Source organism: Heloderma suspectum, chromosome 13 (genome assembly GCF_057233095.1).
Source record: "Heloderma suspectum isolate Gila_16-S chromosome 13, 16-S_ref, whole genome shotgun sequence".
Classification (NCBI taxonomy): Eukaryota; Metazoa; Chordata; class Lepidosauria; order Squamata; family Helodermatidae; genus Heloderma; species Heloderma suspectum.
The window spans coordinates 27,056,027-27,076,775 of record NC_139470.1 but is presented as its reverse complement, the minus strand read 5'-3'; the positions used below and the strand labels follow the sequence as shown (position 1 = coordinate 27,076,775).

The window sequence follows — 20,749 nt, the reverse complement described above, 5'->3', positions numbered from 1 at the left end:
GTGCTTTTATCTTGGTTTTATGATTCTATGTGCTGTCTTTATTTATTGTTTTGTTGTTTGTATTTTATATTTGTAATGGAATTTACACCACTCAGAGAATTTGGGTTATTGGGCGGTTTAAAAGTACAGCAAACAACCAGCCACTGTAAGCAGAGGTTTCATTTTACAATCTTGGCTAATGGCTGTCCTTCGATGCATTCTCCAAGAATTTTTGTGTGATTCCTTTACAAACGGCATCTTCCCCAAATACGTTCGATTCCAAGCTGCTGGCTTTTTAAAGGTGGCTGGCATAGGCAATATGAGTAAATAGTCAAACCAAACCAAAATTATTTATTTTGTCTATAGATCACATATTAGTACATAATAGCAGAGCAAAATAGTAAAACAAGGATAAATTAAGACATATAAAAATAGAACAGAATATATAATACTACTAATCATAAAGGGATGAATTAAAAGTTAATGCATACATAACAAGATCAGCAACCAACTTTACACGATAAACAGTGCCTATACTATTGATCTCTCCATAGTCGTTACTATCAGCTGTTAATTAATTGTGATCTCATCTTAATAGTCACTGCAAAACGTTTGGCTGTTTGTGCTGTTTCCACCTTATTTATGCCAGCCAAGAGATATGAAACATAAACATCCAACTCTCCTTCCAAGCAGCAAAATAAGAAATGGAGTTCTAAAATAGGCCATGATACCATGACGAAGACTACCCATATGTGTAAATATGAGTAATTACCTATATGTGTGTATGTGAGAGAGAGACAAGTTGTATCCTAGGGGGAGCAGGGTTTTGAATGGCTTCCTGCATAGTCTGGGATGAGGTCAGCTTTGCTCCACTTCTGACAAGTTTCAGCAAGGCTTCCCGAATATAGACACATGTTGGCAGCTGCCTGGGTGGCGAGGAAAGCCGAGTGGGGGAGGCGTCGGTGCAAGGCTGGGCTGGGGGGGTGAGCGTGTCTGGGTCGCAGAGGCAGCTGATTATGTTACGCCAGGGCATGGTTAGTTAGGAACAGAGATACCGGTGTCCGTGCAGGGTGTGTCAGGACAACCAAAACAGCTGCAATCGGTATAGTCTGTGCTTTAAAGGAAGAAAGCACGCTCAGATTTTGCATCCAGGCAATCCGGGCTCTGCACTAAGAAAAGACGACCTGTATGAATTACGCAAGCAAGAGTCAAGCCTTGACTAATTTCCCCCTTATTTTGCAAAATCACCCCAGTTTTTACTGTTTTGTGTGTAATTCTGCGTTTTCTGCCCATGGGGAGGCGTTGAAGTCCCATCCCCAGCCATTAAAAACCCTACTCGGCCACCTCTCTGGTTTCTAAGGTTTCAGCAGGGGTACCTTCTTTGCCATAAGGCAGGGGCGCAGAACCTGAGGCCCATGGGCCAAATCCAGCCCTCTGGGCCTCCCTGGCCATGCCCCCTCCCCCAACCACAGATCGTCTGGTGGTTTTCCAGCTTTTGTTTCAGTTTCACCCCATTCTAAAAGGTTGAAATGCCTCTCCTAAGCCAGTAAGAGATTTAAGCTAAAATTTGCTGACGTTTCTGGCCCTGCTACGTTTGCCTTCAGCCCTGCCCACCACTGGAACGCAGCCCCCGGGCGCTTCTCCAAAATAGAATTTGGCCCCTGGGCTGAAAGAGGTTCTGCCATAAGGACTAGAACCTTGCCTTCTAAAAGGAAGGCAGAGCTTCTTAGGAAACTGGGTTCTGCCCTTTGTGTGGAACTGCAGCCTGCAATGCACAGCAGCCCTGAGTGTAATCCAAGCCCCATCCAGCACCTTTTTGCTGGTTGATCTGGAAACTATTTTGGCTGGGAGGATTTGGGTTGCACGAGCTGGCCTGGGTGGTTGGAGATCTGCTCTCTGTTAAGTGTTACCAGCTTGATGGCTTCCCCTTTGCCCCATATGGAAGATGTCAGCACCCTGTTTGATACTAGAAATGGTCGTTTACAAGTGGCTAAAAATACCCATTCTCCCGCCTCCACCTTTAGGCCCTGGCGTGAAGCCAACAGCTGTTGAGGTCTGGTCTCCATGGCAATGCCGGCCCACATGTGCTCCGGAGGCCTGCGCCTGGCCAGCTGTGCCACATGTGCAAGCCTCTCGCGCTGCGCGCTGAGCTGGCCGCAGAGCAATTGCAGTGCTGGGTGGAGCGCACGTGAAAAGAGTGCGTGTTATCGGCCTCACCACATCCCAAACCAACCTGGAGAAGCAGATCTCTCAGCCCCGTGGCGGATTAGAGCGAGCATGACGAGGGATTTTGGATGTTCAATTCCTCTGGGCCGAAAAGTTTGTTCAGTCAATGATGCTTTATAAAGAGGAAGCTTTCCCCCCCCCCCCGCCGCCCACCCCCCGGGTTGTCAGCATCTGCTCATCTCAGAAACATTTCGTAATGGACACTGCAGTAATAGTAACTTGTCCTCATCTGCTCGAAAGGGAAAACGGCACTTAGCAGCCCCGTCTATGTGCACGTTCAGAAATTCTGGAAGAAAACGTTGGCTTGGCAGGCAGCCAGGTGGGAAACCGTGCCCAGCAAATGCGACAGTTCAGAGCCAATGCTGTGCGGCGGACTTTGGATGTAGGATGCCCAGGCGAAAGCCTCGCCCCGCCACAAAACTTGCAACGTGGCCCGTAGGCAGGTCATCTGCCTGTCAGCAGTTCTGCAGCGGAGGTAGAGATGTCGGAACACGGGTGACGTGCGCTCTGTGCTAGAACAAAACATTTAAAATCCTTGGAATGTGAGCGTGCACCAAGAAAAGGGAAATTCTACATTTTTAAAGCATGCACTTTTAAGGGAGCTTATGTGAAGGTTCTCATTTGCATAGCTTATTCTAGAATGTGTACTGTTTTGCATAATAGATTCTGGTTTCATTCATCTTAGGGAGGGGAAAGGAGTTACAGAAGCACTAGGAATTTTATTCCGTCGCATGCCTGGCTTCTGAGGTTTCAGCAGGCATTGTCCACAGCACTTTGAAGTATATATTTGCAGCCATAAGGGCTAGAAACTTGATTGTTGTTCTTTAAAAACAACAACAGAAGACGGTGAGCCGATATTTTTCAGGAAGCGAATTTCTCCACCCAGTACCAGATTCTCTGGGGTGGAGGTGGTTCTGCCCACATAATTGTGGCATATGCTTTGCTCTGGTTCATACATTTGTTGGTGGTGATAATGGGCTGATTTATATTTTGTTTCTGCGGAGGCTCATTCTTTTTGCAGGGACTGCGTTGTTCTCTTCCATCACACGTGGTGGCTTTTGCTTGACACCCCACCTGCCCATGAAAATCCTGGAATTTTCTCCACCAGAGAGAAAGTAATGAAAATTCCCTTTGCAGGGAGCATGTTCTGATATGTCCCAACCACCCCACTTGAAAGGGAGATGATAAGAGTCCCCTGTGTGTGGTCTGAACCACCGTGGAGCTGCACATTGAAAGCAAGCCCTGATGTGGCCATACCACTTCAGAATGCTGGCAGGAGGCTGTGTGTTTAAATGCTCCCCGGTATTACAAAACCACCCAACCCCCCTGCATGTAGAAAACTAGCGTGTTGCAGGGAAATGTTCTAGCCTAGCCCCTTTCCTGTGAACTCTTGTGAAGCCATTCTCCTTGGGAACAGGGGTCGTTGCTACGCTAATCCACCAAGGGCAGTTTTTGGAAATGGATGAGCTGGAATCAATACAACTTGCCCATTTTCTGCCCTCCCCTCCCCTTGGCTGCCCTTCCTTGCATTGTGCAAGGAGCCATTTGGGCCGAGAACCGGCTAAAGCTGCAGATTAGGTGCAAGAGACCTCTGCTTGGCATGTAAGGTTTGTTTTCTTTTGTGTTTCACGTCATCTCAGGCCCGTGGCATCTCCATGCCATCTTTTGCTTCAGTTAAAGATGTGAGTGATGCTTCTGTTAGAGATGGGCAGGATGTCAGAGACCCCAAATGTGGTCCGCATTTGGGGTCTCCAGTGTGCTGCCCATGGGCACCTCTCTTGGTGCCCTCCCGGCTCCCTGCCTCTCCTGATTTTAATTTTATTTCTTAAGATTTTAAAATTATTATTCTTTTGTAACTGAGATTTTGTAATCCTGCAAAGTGAACCCTCCAGCGCTATATGTATTTGGGTCCTAAAGCGTGGTTTTGTGTTTTGGAGCACAGCCCCCACCTCTGCCTTGTCAGGAGGTTCTTGGGAAAGTTACTTTTCTTTTAGTCTCACCAGTTTGACTTGTGGGAAATGAGTGTTTTGTGACTGGGCATGACCACCATGGCAAGTCATTTTATGAATGGGCAAGCCCCAACGACATAGCTGGCTGTGCGATTATGGGAGTTGTAGTCCAACACATCTGGAAGGCTGCTGTATGGCAAGAGAACAACCAAAGTCTCTCCTTGCTTTAGAGAGCTCTTTCAAAGGTCCTGCTGTTTTTAACCCCTACATTCCAGATTAATTAATTTGGAATAACCACCATTCCTGCTTCTGTTCCTACACTACAGGTGTGGATTCCAGACCTGGGTTCAAATCTGTACTCGGCAAAACCTCAGTGAGTGACTTTGAGTCAGCCTCTCTTTCTTACCCTGACCTACCTCACAGGTTTGTTGTGAGGCTAAAATGGAGTAGAACCAGCTCCTTGGAGAAAAGGCAGGATAGAAATGAAATAAAATATGGGTGCAATCCTATGCATGTTTAGCCAGGAAAAAAGTCCTACAACTCCCAACATTCCATGGCTAGCTGGGGAATGCTGGGATTTGTAGGACTTTTTCCTGGCTAAACGTGCATAGGATTGCGCCCTAAATAAAACCTGGTGGAGGAGAAAAACAGACACACCTCTCTTGAGCATCCACACTCTTTGCCAACAATATGTCAGTCAAGAGTCTTAAGTAATAACTAATTGGATGTTAACTAATTTTTCAAAAATATGCACCTGGGGAGGATAATTAATTTGGCGGAAAGTGGGGTGTTTATCCCTGGAGCCTTTTGGTGCAATTTCCACTGTTGGCATCTTTATGCTGAGACTTCGAAACTGTTCAGTGTTTTGTAAACCACTGTATCAGGAATGAGTGATAGGCAGCATCTGGGTTTCATGTACCCTCCTCGACACTTCTGGGCAGACTGTGGGGTTGTGTCCTGAGAATCCTTCTTGTAAAAAGAGTGAAAGAGAGAGATTGAGAGAGAGAGGGAGAGATTAATATTCTAGTCCTCATTATTTCATTGTTAACTTTTTAAAGTAAGTAAAAAGAAGCCCAGACTAATTGATCAAGGAGATGCCCCCATCACATTCCACAAGCTTGGAATCTGCTTTCTGAGCATTTCAAGCTTCATTTTCTAGCCCTCCAGATTGCAAAAATGGAGTCTGAAAATGTATCCCTCATGATAACCCAGAAGGCAAGATGATGGCGGGATTTGCTGAGATAAAGTTCTTTCAGGGAGTGGATGCGCTCCCTGAATGCGCGCCACTGCCCTGCCTAGACTATTGCCTCTCCCCGCAATTAGCAGAAGGAAAATAAATAATGCAAAATGTATTTATGCATGTATTTGAAAGCATTTGGAAACATAATAAGCAAGAATTTGCTTAGTTTGCATAATTTATGCCAGTTGCAGCCATCTCAGCTTTTCTCACGTCCTCCCATATTTACCTACAGGGACATTAAGATCATTATCTGTGGCCCTTTGCCAGGTGTCCCCACCAAATGAGGCAAGGCCTGTGGCTACAAGAGGGAGGGCTTTTTCAGTGGTGGCACTGTGTTTAATGGAATGTCCTCTGCAGAGAGGCTCGCCTGGGGCCTACTTCTCTCCCAGGAATTTTTTTTATTTTATTTCCCCAGGCATTTAAACAATTTTTTTTAGTGCTTTTAGTACAAGGGGTGGCAACTTGAGGCCCTCCAGATGTTTTGAACTCCAACTCCCATGATCCCTCACTGTTGGCTATGCTGGCTAGCGATTATGGGAGTTGTAGGAAGGCCACAAGTACTGTTTTAATTCTTTATTCCCCAGCCGGTTTTAATTTGGTGTTATATGTTGGAATGGTTTTGTTCTTTGCTGTGCATTTATCTCGGTTTCATTTTGCACTGTCCTTATTCTTTGTTTTAATGTTTGCATTTTTATGTTCTTAATGTATTGTGCACCGCTCCAGGAACTTTAGTTATTGGGCGGTTTAAAAGTACAGTAAATAAATAAAAATAATAAATAGGGGTGAAGGTTGGGGGGCCCTTTGCACACCATTTCAAGTGTTTTCTTTTTTAAAAAAATGCAAGGTATGGAAGTGTTCTGCCTGTGACTCTGAGGTCTGTGTACCAGGCATATTCAAGACCTGATGCAGGCTCATCATATACAAGGACAGCAATTCCTTACCAGGAACGTGGTTGGAGAGCCAGGGTGGTATAGTGTTCCCCAACCTTGTGCCTTCCTGGTGTTTTGGACTACAACTCCCAGAATTCCTGATGATTGGCCAAGCTGGCAGGGGCTGATGGGAGTAGAAGTTCAAAACATCTGGAGGGCACCACATTGGGGAAGTGTCGGATTAGACTGGTGAGACCCAGGTTCAAATCCCTGCTCGACCATGAAGTTCACTAGGTGATCTTCACCCACCCTACCTCACAGGGTTGTTGGCATAAAAACTGTGGAGGAAAGGTGGGATATAAATATAATGAATAAATATAATAAATAGTGCAGCATATTTATATATGTTTTATTTACAGCATTTCTACCCGGCTCTTCAGCCTAAAAAGACTCCCAGAATGGCTTACAAAGATTAAGAATGAGGCAGTCCCTGCCCTCAGTCTTACAATGTAAAAGACACAACACAGAAGGAAAAGGGATTGGGAGGGAGGAGGAAAAAAGCAACACTCAGGCACCTGTTCTTAGTTTCAGAGATTCTCAGATGTGTTCTTTTTGGCAGGGAAGGACGAATCAGGGCTCCCCGGAGCTGTTCCCTTTTTGCCCGAAATGTGAGGCCACGTGTGTCTCCCCCTTTCCATGATGTTCTTCCCACAGTCTTGCAAATGCTTCAGGGTCATGTTAACAGGTTAAACACATGCAAATTTGCAAATGACCTGTGACCCTTCAGCTCCTGACATGTTTTTCACGTGGCCTGCAACGCTGAATGGATTTCGCACCCACTCCTACATGCTGCAACATCTTAACCCTTGCCAAAATCTTCCCCTGCAAGACAGTTGAGCTTAGAAAACAACTTTTCACATTGGTTTGGGATGATCTGGGTTAGGGTGCAAATGAATGGAAGAATTTATTTTATTTGAGATGCTTTGCATGAGGAATTAAGGGACTGGTGTTGCCTTCCTGTGAAATTTAAAGAACTCTGAGTAACTATTTCTAAATTTGCATACAGAGATAGGAATTAGCCTATGCAAGTTTTACACAGATTTGCATCCCGGGGGCCTGGGGACCCAAATCTTTCAAGTGCCCAGCAGTGCCCCTGATTCCTAGCCACCAATGGCCCTGCTAGCCGGGAATTCTGGGAGTTGTGGTCCAACACATCTGGAAGGCACCAGGCTGAGGACAGCCAAGTAGCAGAGGTGGTGCAAGGTGAGCAGCTGGAGTGGGAGCAAATCCAACTCCCGAGGAGCGCTGTGCCAGGATATTCTCCTCGAAAGGAGCACAGCGCTCCTCGTGCCCCGGTCTCGTTCCTGTCAGAAGGTCATTCTGGTGGATTGTGGGCCAGCTGAATCTGTTTGATTTCTTCCCTCCACCCCCTCAGGCCTCAGTGTCCAGGGGGTCTGTTTTCACAAGCGATTTACTCTGAGCCGGCCGTGTGTGGAGGTTGTTAGGGATATATGACGTTGTGGCCATCCAGCAGCCGCCCCGGAGCTTATCAGGGAAAAACTGGATTTCCTCAGACTGCTTCAAGTCCGATTCTTTTCCTCAAATCGGGTTCTCCCTGGCATAGTTGCTGTGTTCCCCAACCCCCCCATTGACCTCGGGTATGGTGGCCCTGCCCAGGGGTGTGCCTTTCACCCTGACCCCAGTCAAGGGGTGTTTCCTGTGTGTTTGCCATCCCTGCACAAAGCTATTAGTGTCTACTCAGAAGTAACTCCCATTCTGGTCAATGAGGCTTCTCCCCTGAATAGAGATCCTGTGGGTTAAAATGGGGGCTGGTTTCCATCTTTGTGTTTACTGCTCTCCTTCCCACAACAAACCCATTAGCGTCTCCTCAGAGGTAACTCCCATTGTGCTCAATGAGGCTTGTCCCTTGAATGACCACATCAGTACTTACAGGACCCCCCTCAATTGAAATGGCACAGTTTAAAGCCCAGTTCCTTAAGTGCGGTTAAGCGCGATCTTGAGGCTCCGATTCTCCGTTGTTTGTTTCATTGCCTTAGGAAGTAACTACTTCGAGCCTTCGTTATAGAGATCCTGTGGGTTAAAATGGGGGCTGGTTTCCGTCTTTGTGTTTACTGCTCTCTTTCCCACAACAAACCCATTAGTGTCCCCTCGGAAATGGCACAGTTTAAAGCCCAATTACCTAAGTGCGGTTAAGCGCCATCTTGAGGCTCCGATTCTCCGTTGTTTGCCTCATTGCCTTAGGAAGTAACTAATTCACAGCTTCGTTACAGAGATCCTGTGCAGTATTGGTTTGGTTAGAAAGGAGGCTGGTTTCCCATCCCTGTGTTCTCCCCCCACCCGCACTTTCCCAGCACAAGCGTATGTGTGTCTACTCAGAAGTAACACCCATTGTGTTCAATGAGGCTTGGGGCTCATTGGGAGGCTTGCCTTACAAGTGCACAAAAGGGGAATTAAGGACTTCGCACCTTCCTTATGGAGCCTTGGAGAAGGGGGAGAAGCCTCTCTTATTGGTTGAGCAGCCCCTGCCACTCAGATGATGTTCACTCCACCCCCAACCCGGAAGTGTGTTATGTGAAGCCACTTCGAATGGTGCAGTGTACACCCTTGTGGAGCCCTGCCCAGACCAAAAGCGGCTCCCACAAAAATGCGGGTGAGCCACTCCTCCCTTCGCCTTCCGTTGCCGTGGAAACAGGGCCCTGGAACATCCCTGCTTTTAGAGAAAGCTTTCCTAACAGCTGTTGTGTCAGAGGTCCAGTTCCTTGCTTTCCCAAGCTCAACCAAATGTGGAAAGTTGCGGTCATTTTCCCTTCTTCGTTTGAACAGGAAAATTCCACTTTCTCCTCTTCCTTTTTTGCTTCTCAGTTCAAGTGCTATTAGAACCAGAGCTGTAAAATTCCACAGATTGATTTTGCTTCATCAAGGGAAAATACAAAGCCATCCTTTTTCCTACCGTTGGGGAAATTACTTCTCTCTCTTATAAACAACCTCGCCTTTCCGAGACTCAAGGTGGCTCAGAAAACAAAACTACCAACAAATACAGTTCAACCCCGGAATTGGCAAAACCCACAAAAGAATAAAGGGATGAAATACCAGGAACAGTTTCATGACAGCCTTGGGATCAGCAGTTGTAACACCTTCCAAAATAAAAAGGGCCTGTATGAAAAGCCAGGAAGAAGGAATGACTTGGTAATTCATTCTGGAGCTTCAAGACTGCTATAGTAATGGACCTGATCCATGAAGCAGAAGTTCTCGCTGCCTGAAGCAGAGGCTCTTAGCAATGTTTTCCCATCTAGGATAGGAAGTTTACCCCATTCTCCTACAGCAGGGGTGGGCAGAGAGCAGGTCTCCAGGTGTTCTGGACTTCAACTCCCAACATTCCTGACTATTGGTCATGCTGGCAGAGGCTTCTGGGAGTTGAAGTCCAAAACATCTGGAGATCTAACTTCTGCCCACCCCCATCCTAAAGTAGTGTCACTCAGCTTGTGGAGGATACCAACCCACCCACCCTGAATTGGCCTTCCTGGAGGCCAATGCCAATTTGAGGGCCCTCCTCCATATCAACCTGCATGCCATTCTCCAAATTCCATCTACAATTGAAGTACATATATCATCTGCAAAGGAGAGGGCCTACTCTGTGGTGGCGCCCTAACTTTGGAACACCCTCCCGCAGCAGGTTTGCCTGACACCAGCCTTGTACTCTTTTCAACGCCAGGTTAAAACCTTTTGATTTGCCAGGAATTTTACATGATTTTTTTTTTACTGTTTGGTGATAGATGTTATGCTTCTCAATTCTATTGTATTTTTTGTTTGGGATCTGATTTTCATGCATGCCACCCAGAAATCCTTTTCAGGATGAAGGTGATGTTTACTATAAATTTCTGCAGACAGACATTGCATCTGCGATTGACAGAGGCTGCTGGGACCCCAGTCCTAGCTCAGCCCTGTCATTGTTTGTATATTCCTCCTAAATATCTCTTCTTCTGGCCATGTTGCTAGTTTTCTACACACACAGGACCAGGGGGGTGTTTCCATAGCAATGGAAGAAGAAGCGGATGGAGGAGCACAGGATTTTTAAAAAGGAATCAGCTTTGCTATGCTTTTGTCCATGCAGGGCTCCATGAGCGAGTGCTCTGCACCAGTAAAAGTTACTTCACAGAACATACTTCTGGGTGGTGGTGGGTGTTGGAGTGAATGTCATCTGATTGGCAGGGGCTGCTCAACCAATAAGAGAGGCTCCCCCTCCCTTTCTCTTTTCCCCTGAACTGACACAGTGGGAGTTACCTCTGAGTAGACATACATATGTTTGTGCTGGGAAAGAGGGGTGGGGGAAGACAGGGAGGGAAACCAGCCCCCTTTCTAACCCGATGCTGTGCAGGATCTCTATCAAAGCTGTGAATTAGTTACTTCCTAAGGCAACAAAACAAACCATGGAGAATCGGAGCCTCGAGATCGCGCTTTACAGCATTCAGGGAATTGGGCTTTAAACTGTGTCATTTCAACTGAGGGGGGATATCTGTTCATTCTGATGTGGGCATTCAGGGGACAACCCTCATTGAGCACAATAGGAGTTACTTCTGAGGAGACCCTAATGGGTTTGTTGTGGGAAGGAGAGCAGTAAACACAAAGACAGAAACCAGCCCCCATTTTAACCTGCAGGATCTCTATAACGAAGGCTTGAAGTAGTTACTTCCTAAGGCAATAAACCAAACAACGGAGAACTGGAGCCTCAAGATCGTGCTTAACCGCACTTAGGGAACTGGGCTTTAAACTGTGCCATTTCAATTGAGGGGGGGTCTCTGTAAGTACTGATGTGGGCAGTCAGAGGGCAAGCCTCATTCAGCACAATGGGAGTTACTTCTGAGTAGACACTAATTTGTTTGCGCAGGGATGGCAAACACACGGGAAACACGCCTTGACTGGGGTCAGGGTGAAAGGCACACCCCTGGGCAGGGCCAGCATACCCCAGGACAATGCAGGGGTTGAGGCACACAGCAACTATACCGGGGAGAACCCGACTTGAGGAAAAGAATCGGCCTTTAAGCAGTCTCAGGAAATCCGTTTTTTCCCTGATAAGCTCTGGGGTGGCTGCTGGATGGCCACGACGTTGTGTATCCCTACACCCTCCAACTGCAGCCAGCTTGGAGTAAATCACTCATGGAGACACCCCCCAGGTATCTTTAACCTCTTGAGTGGGAAAACAGCGTTGTGTGTGTACGTGGCTAGGATGGGGGACAGTTTTGATCTGGGAAGATGGTTCTAACTGCAAGCACTGGCAGACTGGAAGGAAAGCAGTCATCAGTATCAAGATGGGGAGCTACGTTAAGCAAAGGCAGACTTCGGTCCATCTAGCTCAGTATTATGTACACCAGTGGTGGCGAACCTCAAGCCTGGGGGCCAAATCCAGCCGTTCCCAGATGGCCACACCCCCGACCCTCACCCCTCTTTCCCAAACCAATTGCTGGGTTGGTTTCTAGCTTTTGTGCAGTTTTCCCTGCCCCTACCCCCCTTCTAAGAGGTTGAAATGCCTCTCCTAAGGCTTAGCTCCTGGCAGTCAGAGCTTTGAGCTATAATGTACTGGAGGGTGTTTTTTTTGCATTTTGGGCCCTGCCTCTTTTGCTTTTCACCTCTCCCACTACTCCCCCCCCCCATGTGCAAGCTTCTCCAGAATGGAATTTGGCCCTGGGGCTGAAAGCACTTCCCCATCCCTGGCCTGCACGAACCGGCCACAGCCCATCTGGGTCTTCCCCTGGAGATGCTGTGGATCGAACCTGGGACCTTCCGCACACGGAGGATATGTTCTGCCGTGGAGTAAGGCCCTTGGCATTAATATTAGAGGAGCGTGGAGCGCACGGAGCGTTTGTTTCATGGGGTGCTAGCTTGTTTGTGATACTGAATGTTGCTTCGGATAAAGAGACCTCAGCCGTGTTTCCAGAGAGAGATTCTCTCATCCGGAAAAATCCGTCGAGAAAGGGAAGGAGACAGATCATCGGCCCAGCAAGCTCTGTAGTGCCTACTCCGGGGGTCCCCAAAACTTGCAGGGCCCTCCAATGGTGCACCCATGGGCACCTGCAAAGCTTTTAAAAAAGTTTCTCTTTTTTTAATATACGTGCATGGATTTGTATATATCCATAGCGACGAATACCTATACATGAAAATACAACTCTCTTGCAATTATACGTTGCCTTGCCATTTCTCTCCACAAAATCCCTTTCCTTGCTATTTCTCTCCCTTCCCCGTCCTTGGCCTTCTTTTTTCACCCCCTTCCTAGCCCCTGGCCTTGCTCTTTCTCTCCCACTCACCTCTTTATCGTGCTGTTCCTCTTAACTCCCAGCTTCTAGCCTCGCTATTTCTCTCCCCCACCTCTTTACCTCACTGTTCATCCCCCTCCTAGCTTCTAGACTTGCTCTTTTTCTCCCCCTACCCCTTTGCTGTGTTATTTCCCCCTCCCTCCCAGCATCTAGCGTCACGTTTTCTCTTTTGACCAGCCACACCCTCCATGGGAGCCATTTTGTAGTGGTGCCCACAGTAGTTTCTCAACTTTCCAAATGTGCCCATGGGTTGGGGACCCCTGGCCTACTCTGTCTGGTAGTGGAGTCTTTCTGCTACTTGATTCTTTTAAAACTAGAGGTAGCAGGATTTGAACCCGGGACCTTCTGCCTGGAAAGCATGCCCTCCACTCCTGAACTGTGACTACTGAGCTCCTCAGAGATCACACACACACACCCCGCTCGGACCACCCAGGATTTTTTCTTGCCTGCTGCTTGAACCAACCACTGCTCCCTCCATGCGATCCATTTGTCTGTCCCATAAAGCTTCTGGGAGGATTTGGACCTTGGGTCTACAGAAAAGCAGGAACTGTTGCAAGCATCCTGCAGGAACCGACTGAAGGAAAACCCACAACATGGTTTTGTGAATGAGGATGTGACATTATGGAGAGCCGGAGAAAACTGAGCCCACTTGTTTGGAAGCTAAATTCAGCCCTGTTCACATGTTACTCGCATGTAGGGCTCTCCCTTGGTAAAGAAGGAAGGGGGCTCCCCCCTCCCCCGGACTTGCATCCTGGGCTGGCCCCACCATGCAACATCTGTATTTTGAGTGCAGCCATCTGTAAAGGAACCCCTACGCAAGCTGCTTGCATGTAAGGGCTCCATGCAATTGGATCACCCGAGATTTCTAATGGTTCGCTGTATGGAAAATAGTAAAGACTGCAGCAAAAAGAATGCCAGAAAAAGAGGGGAGGGGAGATGGAACACATCGGCATAATTTTATACAGCTTGTAAGATTTGGTCTTCCTCATGCTGGTTTGATTTGGCCTGGTGTTTTTGTTTAAGTGCATTTTACACCGCTGTTCAAAGGTCTTGTGAGCTCGATTCCTGGAGCACCGGGGCTGTGGAGGGACAGCATGAGCAGCATCACCATTTCTTGGCTGCCTTTCAGGACAGAAGCCGTGCCAAAGCGGCATAAAATAATAAAATATAATAAAAACAGGGATAAAAGCAGCAGCAACAGCAAACGTATCAAGGGGAGGGCCAAAATACAACAGTACGTTTTCAAGGCCGTCGTGCAAGCCTGCAGCGATGGAGCCTGGCGGACCCCCAATGGCCACTTATTCCAGAGGTGTGGAGTGGGGTGCATTGGGGTGAGGGGAGGTGGCCGCCACCTCCCACACACGCCAGGCTGAAAAGCAAAGCCAGCTTCTCCCTGGGGTGTGGAGAGGCAATGAAAAGAGCTGAGTGTCAGCAAAACAACCGTGTCTGTCCGGCTGTTGTGTCTGCTGTTTTTCCAGCGGCTTGTGGCCGTGGCTTTCTGCCCTGACCCCAGAGCTCACAAAACACTGGAGCGGGAAGTGGCTTTTGGCCTGAAGCAGCCCCTCCTCCAGGTGCAGCTGAGGAAGATGGGACACTTCCTTGTTCTGAACGGGTCGCCAGGGTGAGACGTGGAGACACCCCCCACGTTTCAGTTTGCGGCCTGCTGACCCTCGATTGACGGTCAGCCGCCGAGTTTACTCATGACATATTGAACCCACGTTTCCTTTCAGGAGCCGTCCATTGCTCTCCAGCACCACCCCTTGCATTTTATCTTCACGATAACCCTTCGAGGTAGGTTAGGCCAAGAGAGACAAGAGGCCACATCTGCACAAACGCTGCGCCAGAGCGTTTCAGGATCCTGGCTTAGCGTTCATGAACAAGTGCTCTAATGCAGCCTTCCCCAACCTGGAACCCTCCAGATGTGTTGAACCCTCCAGAACTCCCAGCAGCCCCAAGCCAGCATGCTCAGTAGCCACTAAATGTTGAGCGTTCATTGGAAAAGAGAAATGGAAAACCAGGGGGATTCCCGACAGTGGAATGCCCCAGTTCTGGCCTTGACACCTTATAGTAGCCTAGAACAGAGCATCGCTGCCTGTCTGGAACCCAGGACAACAGCACCACAGCATTTTGCTTCAAATCCAACTTGTTCCCTCTAATAGCATTCTCAGCTGGTTGAGCACCTATCTGCAAAATGGGGCCACCCCAAAATAAGGTCGCAATTTCTACAGACTTGGGGGGGATCCCAGCTCCACGTTTCCTACAGACTCTGGGGAATCCCAGCTCCAGGTTTTCTATAGACTCTGGGGAATCCCAGCTCCAGGTTTTCTAAAGACTCGGGGGGATCCCAGCTCCAGGTTTTCTACAGACTCTGGGGAATCCCAGCTCCAGGTTTTCTACAGACTCTGGGGAATCCCAGCTCCAGGTTTTCTACAGACTCTGGGGAATCCCAGCTCCACCTTTTCTACAGACTCTGGGGAATCCCAGCTCCAGGTTTTCTACAGACTCTGGGGAATCCCAGCTCCAGGTTTTCTACAGACTCTGGGGAATCCCAGCTTCACCTTTTCTACAGACTCTGGGGAATCCCAGCTCCAGGTTTTCTACAGACTCGGGGGAATCCCAGCTCCAGGTTTTCTACAGACTCGGGGGAATCCCAGCTCCAGGTTTTGGAAGGCCCTTGAGCAAGGCCCCCTCCATGGGCCCCCTCCCTCAGTGAGTCTGCCTTCTCACCGCCATTGTCACCAGCTCCTCCTCCTCCTCTTCCTCATCATTGCCCCCACTTGCTTGCTTGGCTGCCAGGGAGCAAGGAAGCCACGGCATCTCCTGCTCCTCCTCCTCTCCACCGCGGTTGTCTGGGCCAGAGCGAGAGGCGGGGGACAAGCAGGTCGCATTGGGGAAGAGGAGGAGCAACTCCGGGGGGCTCTTGTCAGGGGACCCCTGCTGAGGTGCAGGCCCTAAGCAGGGGCCCGACCATGCCTACCCTTAACGCCGGCCCTGTCTCTAGGTTTGCATAATATGGGAATTTACCAATTAAGGGCACAATCCTATGCACGTTTAGACAGAGAAAAGTCCCAGGTTAGGCCTTTTCTCTGTCTAAACGTGCACAGGACTGTGCCCTAAAAGAATTAAAACAACAACAGACAAAGTGACGTGGCAAGGACCTGTGACTTTCCAGGACATACAGAATGCTGGGGGCGGGGGAAGAAGCCGGAGGCTGGGGGCACTGGCCCACTTCGGTATCCTGAAGGGCAATGTATTGATCTGGGGTTCTGATTCTGTCAGATCCCAGCCATCACTTGATTATCAAGATGAAACAAGCCACTTCTGCCAAAAGATGGCAGTTTATCGCTAGAAAATGGATGCAGGAAAGAAAGAAAGAAAGAAAGAAAGAAAGAAAGAAAGAAAGAAAGAAAGAAAGAGAGAGAGAGAAAGAGAGAGAGAAAGAAAGAAAGAAAGAGAAAGAAAGAAAGAAAGAAAAAGTAAGTTTACACCTCCCCTCAGTGGACAAAGCAGACCTTTGCCACAAGGTGATATGTCTATCTGAGTCTCCGAGATAGACCAAGGCTGTCCCCCAGGACCAGAAGAAGTCTGCAAGCTGACTGCGTGCTTTGCCCCTTGGAGTGAGACCAAATTGGTCTGTTCTGAGCACAAGCTTATACAGCTTTCTCTCTCTGAGTTCAATAGCTGACAGGCTAGATTCACACACACTTAGGAGAAGGCGGCGGCGGGCGTGGGGGTCTTTCCCCCTTAGGTGCTCAAAGCATCCCGGCCCGGGATACTAATTGCCTTTCCAGAGAGGGGGACAGGTGGATTGGAAGCCTCCCAGCTCATGGGAGAGATAAGACACCACTCTTTATGAGAAAAGGGTGAGGCAACCAGACATACATAATACCACTTAAAGCCTGGTGTGAAAGGCCTGCTTACTTAAGCATAAAACTCCTGGTTAAGCTAAATTACACAGGTCTGCTACCAGCATCTAAGAACTCTGTGAAGTCCACCTTTTTATTCATTAACCAGCTCACTACAGGGGGGGAATTTGGGGGGGGGGGATGTGTGCCGTGAGGTTAAAAAAACTCCCCTCCTTTCACGATCCAGGATGTTTCAAGAAGACAGAAAGGGAAAAGGACACCTTTTCCCTTTCCCACTCTCCACCCCACAGCATGGTTAACCCCAAACCTGAGCTCCCTGGTGCTATTATAGCAGGAGAAGGCCTCAGTGGGGAGGGCAAGAGCAAAAGATGGCCTTCCCCTCCCAAGAGGCCTGAACAGCACTACAAGGTTTCTGTTCCAGGCTGACCGGAGCTCTGAACAGGAGCAGTCCTCTTGGGTTGTGGGTGAGGTAGGGGGGTACACTGCAACATTTTGCCACGGCTCGCACAGGTTTCTCCTAAAGAACGGATGTGGATTCATTGCATGGGATGGGAAGGCGCAGGCATGCGGGGCTATTTTCTGTGAATTTGCTGCTAAACAATAACCTTTGTGTGTTTTCTCTCTCTCTCTCTCTCTCCCCCCCCCCATTCTCCCCTCTCCTCCCCCCCCCTGCAGGTAAGGGAGATCTTGGGCCACTGCACCTGCCCCTCCCAGTTCCCCATGGTCAAAGTCTCAGAGGGTAAATATAAAGTGGGAGACTCCAACGCGCTGATCTTTGTTCGAGTAAGATCTTCTACAAATACATCCCCTCCTTTCCGCCTCTTTCCCTCCTGATTCCATGAGATCAGATTCAGAAATGGGCTGCATCACAGCCCCACAGATCCATGGAACCTCTTCCCTTCCTTCTCCCCCAATGCAACTCTGCACTGCCCGTCTTTTGAGGATCGGGCCCTCTGCCTTTTCTAGAGCAAAGCATTATCTTCTCATCTAGGAGACAGTAGATGCCCTGGGCAGTTATGTGGGCTGTCTGGAACATTTTTGATCTGGAACATTTTTCTGATTCCCTAGATCAGCCTTCCTTAAACCAGCGCCTTCAAGATGTGTTGGACTACCACTTCCATCATCCCCAACAGTCCTGCTGGCTGGGAATGATGGGAGCTGTAGTCCAACACATCTTGAGGGCACCAGGTTGGGGAAGACTGCCCTAAATCAATTCGGATCTCATTTAGTGTATTTATTTGACTTATATTTAGTGAGCAAAACTTAAAAAAAAACCAAAACCACAGTGCATCATGTTCATTGTAAAGAGGCCTGTGGCACCTTAAAGACGAATGAATTCATTATAGCATAAAAGACCTTAAAGACGGATGAATTCATTATAACATATGCTTCCATGGCTGTAATATATTGGTTAGTCTTTAAGGTGCCTCATGACTGCTTTTGTTTTAATTTTTTGCTGCAACAGACTAAGGGCGCAATCCTATGCATGTTTAGACAGAAAAACGTCCTACACCTCCCAGCATACCCCAGCCAGCGCTGGCTGGGGAATGCTGGGAGGTGTAAGACTTTTTTCTGTCTAAACATGCATAGGATTGCACCCTAAGACACTCACCTCTGTGGAAAACGTTGAGTGTGCATGCTGTGTGAATATCTCAAGTGTTTTTCCAATAGTCCAAAGTAGTTGAGCTGAAATATTTGATTAGGGGGGAAATCAGTAAGCACGCTAGAGCACAGTTCCATTCAAGTTTACTCTGAAGTAAGTGCTATTAAGCTCATGTGTAGGATTGCAGCCTTAATGTGGCTTGAGCGTTATTTTCAAACAAATTCAAAGCCTTTGGGGGGGCGGGAATTATTTTTATTGAAATTTGTCTAAATATCTTAAGACATGAAAACACAACAGCATGTATTTCCCTTACAGTGCTTAAATTTTACGAAAACAACAACAAAGGCAATGGGAAACTGTTGACGTGCTAATTTTAGCATGCCCAAAGACCTGGACAAGATAAATGTTTTGTAGGGCTAGCAATTTGAAGATGGTTAAGTGCAGCTTTGAAACTGCTGCCCAATTTGACTGGACTCGTGACCATTCATTATGTTACTACTTATATAACCAAGCAATCCCGTGCATGTTTACTCACAAGTAAATCACACTGTGTCCAGTGGGGCTTCCACCTAGGTAAGTGTGCATGAGATTGAAGGCTACGTTTATGGAACGATGCATTTTTAGAAATGGAAAATCTTCTGCAAAAAAACGTAGTAGTGGGGGGAAAAAATCTGCCCCACATCACCGCCACTGGGTTGGGTAAAGGAGGCAGGCTAGGAACCTAGGAAGCTGCCCTCTGCCACACTAGACCACCAGCCCCACTAGCTGAGGATTGTCTCTATATGACTGGCAGAGGCTTTCCAGGGTCTCAGGCAGGAGATGTTCCTGGTCCTATCTGGAGGTGCCTGGGATTGAACCAGCGACCTTCTCCAGAGCATGTGTTCTACTACTGGGTGGCCCAGGTATCATCTGCCTCTCTTGTGAAGGTCTTCACCTTGGTTTTCACTCAGCCTCCCCCAACCTGGCGCCCTCCAAATGTGTTGGACTACAACTCCCATAAGCCCTCGGCTGGATGTTGCAGTCCAACACATCTGGAGGGCGCCAGATTGGGTGAGGCTGCTTTGGATCGATAGAGTCACTGGATGATCTTTTAAAGCTGCTGTTTTGCTGGCTGGGAATCACGCACAGTTCTGTTTTGTTTTGTTTTTCATCAACTCTTTAAACAGTGCCACATGGACAGCCCCATGGTTTGGATTTCCTCAGTTGCGCATTTTATCACTTACTACAGTTCTCTCCATGGCCCCTTTTTGATGTTTTCTTTTTAAGATCAGTGTTGCATAGCAGAGATGAGAAGGGTAGAGGAGAGGAGAGCTTGGCAATGTGTCCTGCTTCATAGAGAACAGTCCTGTGTTGGAAGGGCAGTCCAGTCCATGTCTGCTTTAAAGATACAGAACCTCCCACCCATGTTCCCCAGCAACTGGTGTACCTAGGCATACCGCCTCTGAGCCTGGAGGGAGCATATAGCCGTCAGGGCTAGTAGCCACTGACAGCCTTCTCCTCCAGGCATTTGTCCACCTCCCTTTAAAGCCATCCAAAGTGGTGGGTGTGACACTCCTGCCCTGGGTGCTACCTTCTCCAGCTTCCGCCTGATGAAACCGAGAAGACCCTTGCCTCCACTGGGTCAGTTGTCCTCCCTGACTCACACAGCGTCAGCCCCTTTTATTCTCTGGGTTAAAGAGACACCCAGTAGGCGTTCCCTCTATCCAATACAGGATAAGTAACAAGCAAACACGTTTTTCTAACGTTAGCCAATAAGCCAACATTTTTTGATTTTGTAGTTACAATAAAACAAATAAAAACATATTTAAACACAAAAGGAGTTATATATACTATTATTAATCAATCTATGCTTGGTCCTAACCTACCAACCTTCTCTACCCCTTCTAAATCCTGTTCCCTAAACCTCGCTTGCTAGATGTCGCGTCCTCAATCCCTAAGGCCCTGTCTGACTTCCAACTGTCAGTTCACCCCCTTTATAACCTCAACATCCTCCCACACACCCACCAGCCCTCCCACCCTTCACTCACTCCCCAGCGCTCTATATCAACCCTGTCTTACCTGGGTCACATTTAACAATGTAAACACATACATTAATAGAACAGGTACATGTTACACTGGCCATCACTACACCTCAAGGTAGCAAATTCCATAGTTCAGCTCTGCGCGGTGTGAAGAAACCCTTCCTTTTATCTGGGTCCTAGCCCATTGGGTCCTAGTATTATGAGAGAGAGGGAGGGAGAAAAAATGTCTCCCTCTCCACATTCTCCACACCATGCATAATCTTGTACGCCTCGATCAAGTCTCCCCTCACTCTATATTTCAATTTACACGATGGTCATTATTTCTAAATTTGCATCTACACCTGAATGAGCAGATGTACAATTTATGCAGTGCTGTGTGCTCTTTTGTCCTCTCTCGGGGCGATGCATTGCCTCTTTTTTGGCGTTATGTAAGATCACGATAATAGAGGAGCATCCGCCACCAAGTCATGAAAAGTCACATTTTCTGTCTTCACCCTAGCCCAGGGCCCCTGACTCCACTGTTTTAAATGAGGCTGCAAGGCTGCCCCCAAATGTTTTCGCAAACCGTCTGGAAAACCCCCAGGGTAAAAATAAAAGTTATACAGTGTGGGTGCAATCCTATGCATATTTAGACAGGAAAAACTCCTACAACTCCCAGCTGGGGCAT

General features: G+C 48.0%; 1 protein-coding gene across 2 annotated transcripts in view; it reads left to right on the top strand.

Annotated features, from left to right (window-relative positions):
* GAS2L1 (growth arrest specific 2 like 1) overlaps positions 1-20,749 on the top strand; it is a 62,102-nt gene that overhangs the window by 26,906 nt on the left and 14,447 nt on the right. For both annotated transcript variants that reach the window (XM_084820354.1, XM_084820353.1), the window contains exon 3: positions 17,134-17,241. In XM_084820354.1, coding sequence (XP_084676480.1) covers positions 17,134-17,241 — 108 coding nt within the window. The remainder of the gene's footprint in view (positions 1-17,133; positions 17,242-20,749) is intronic.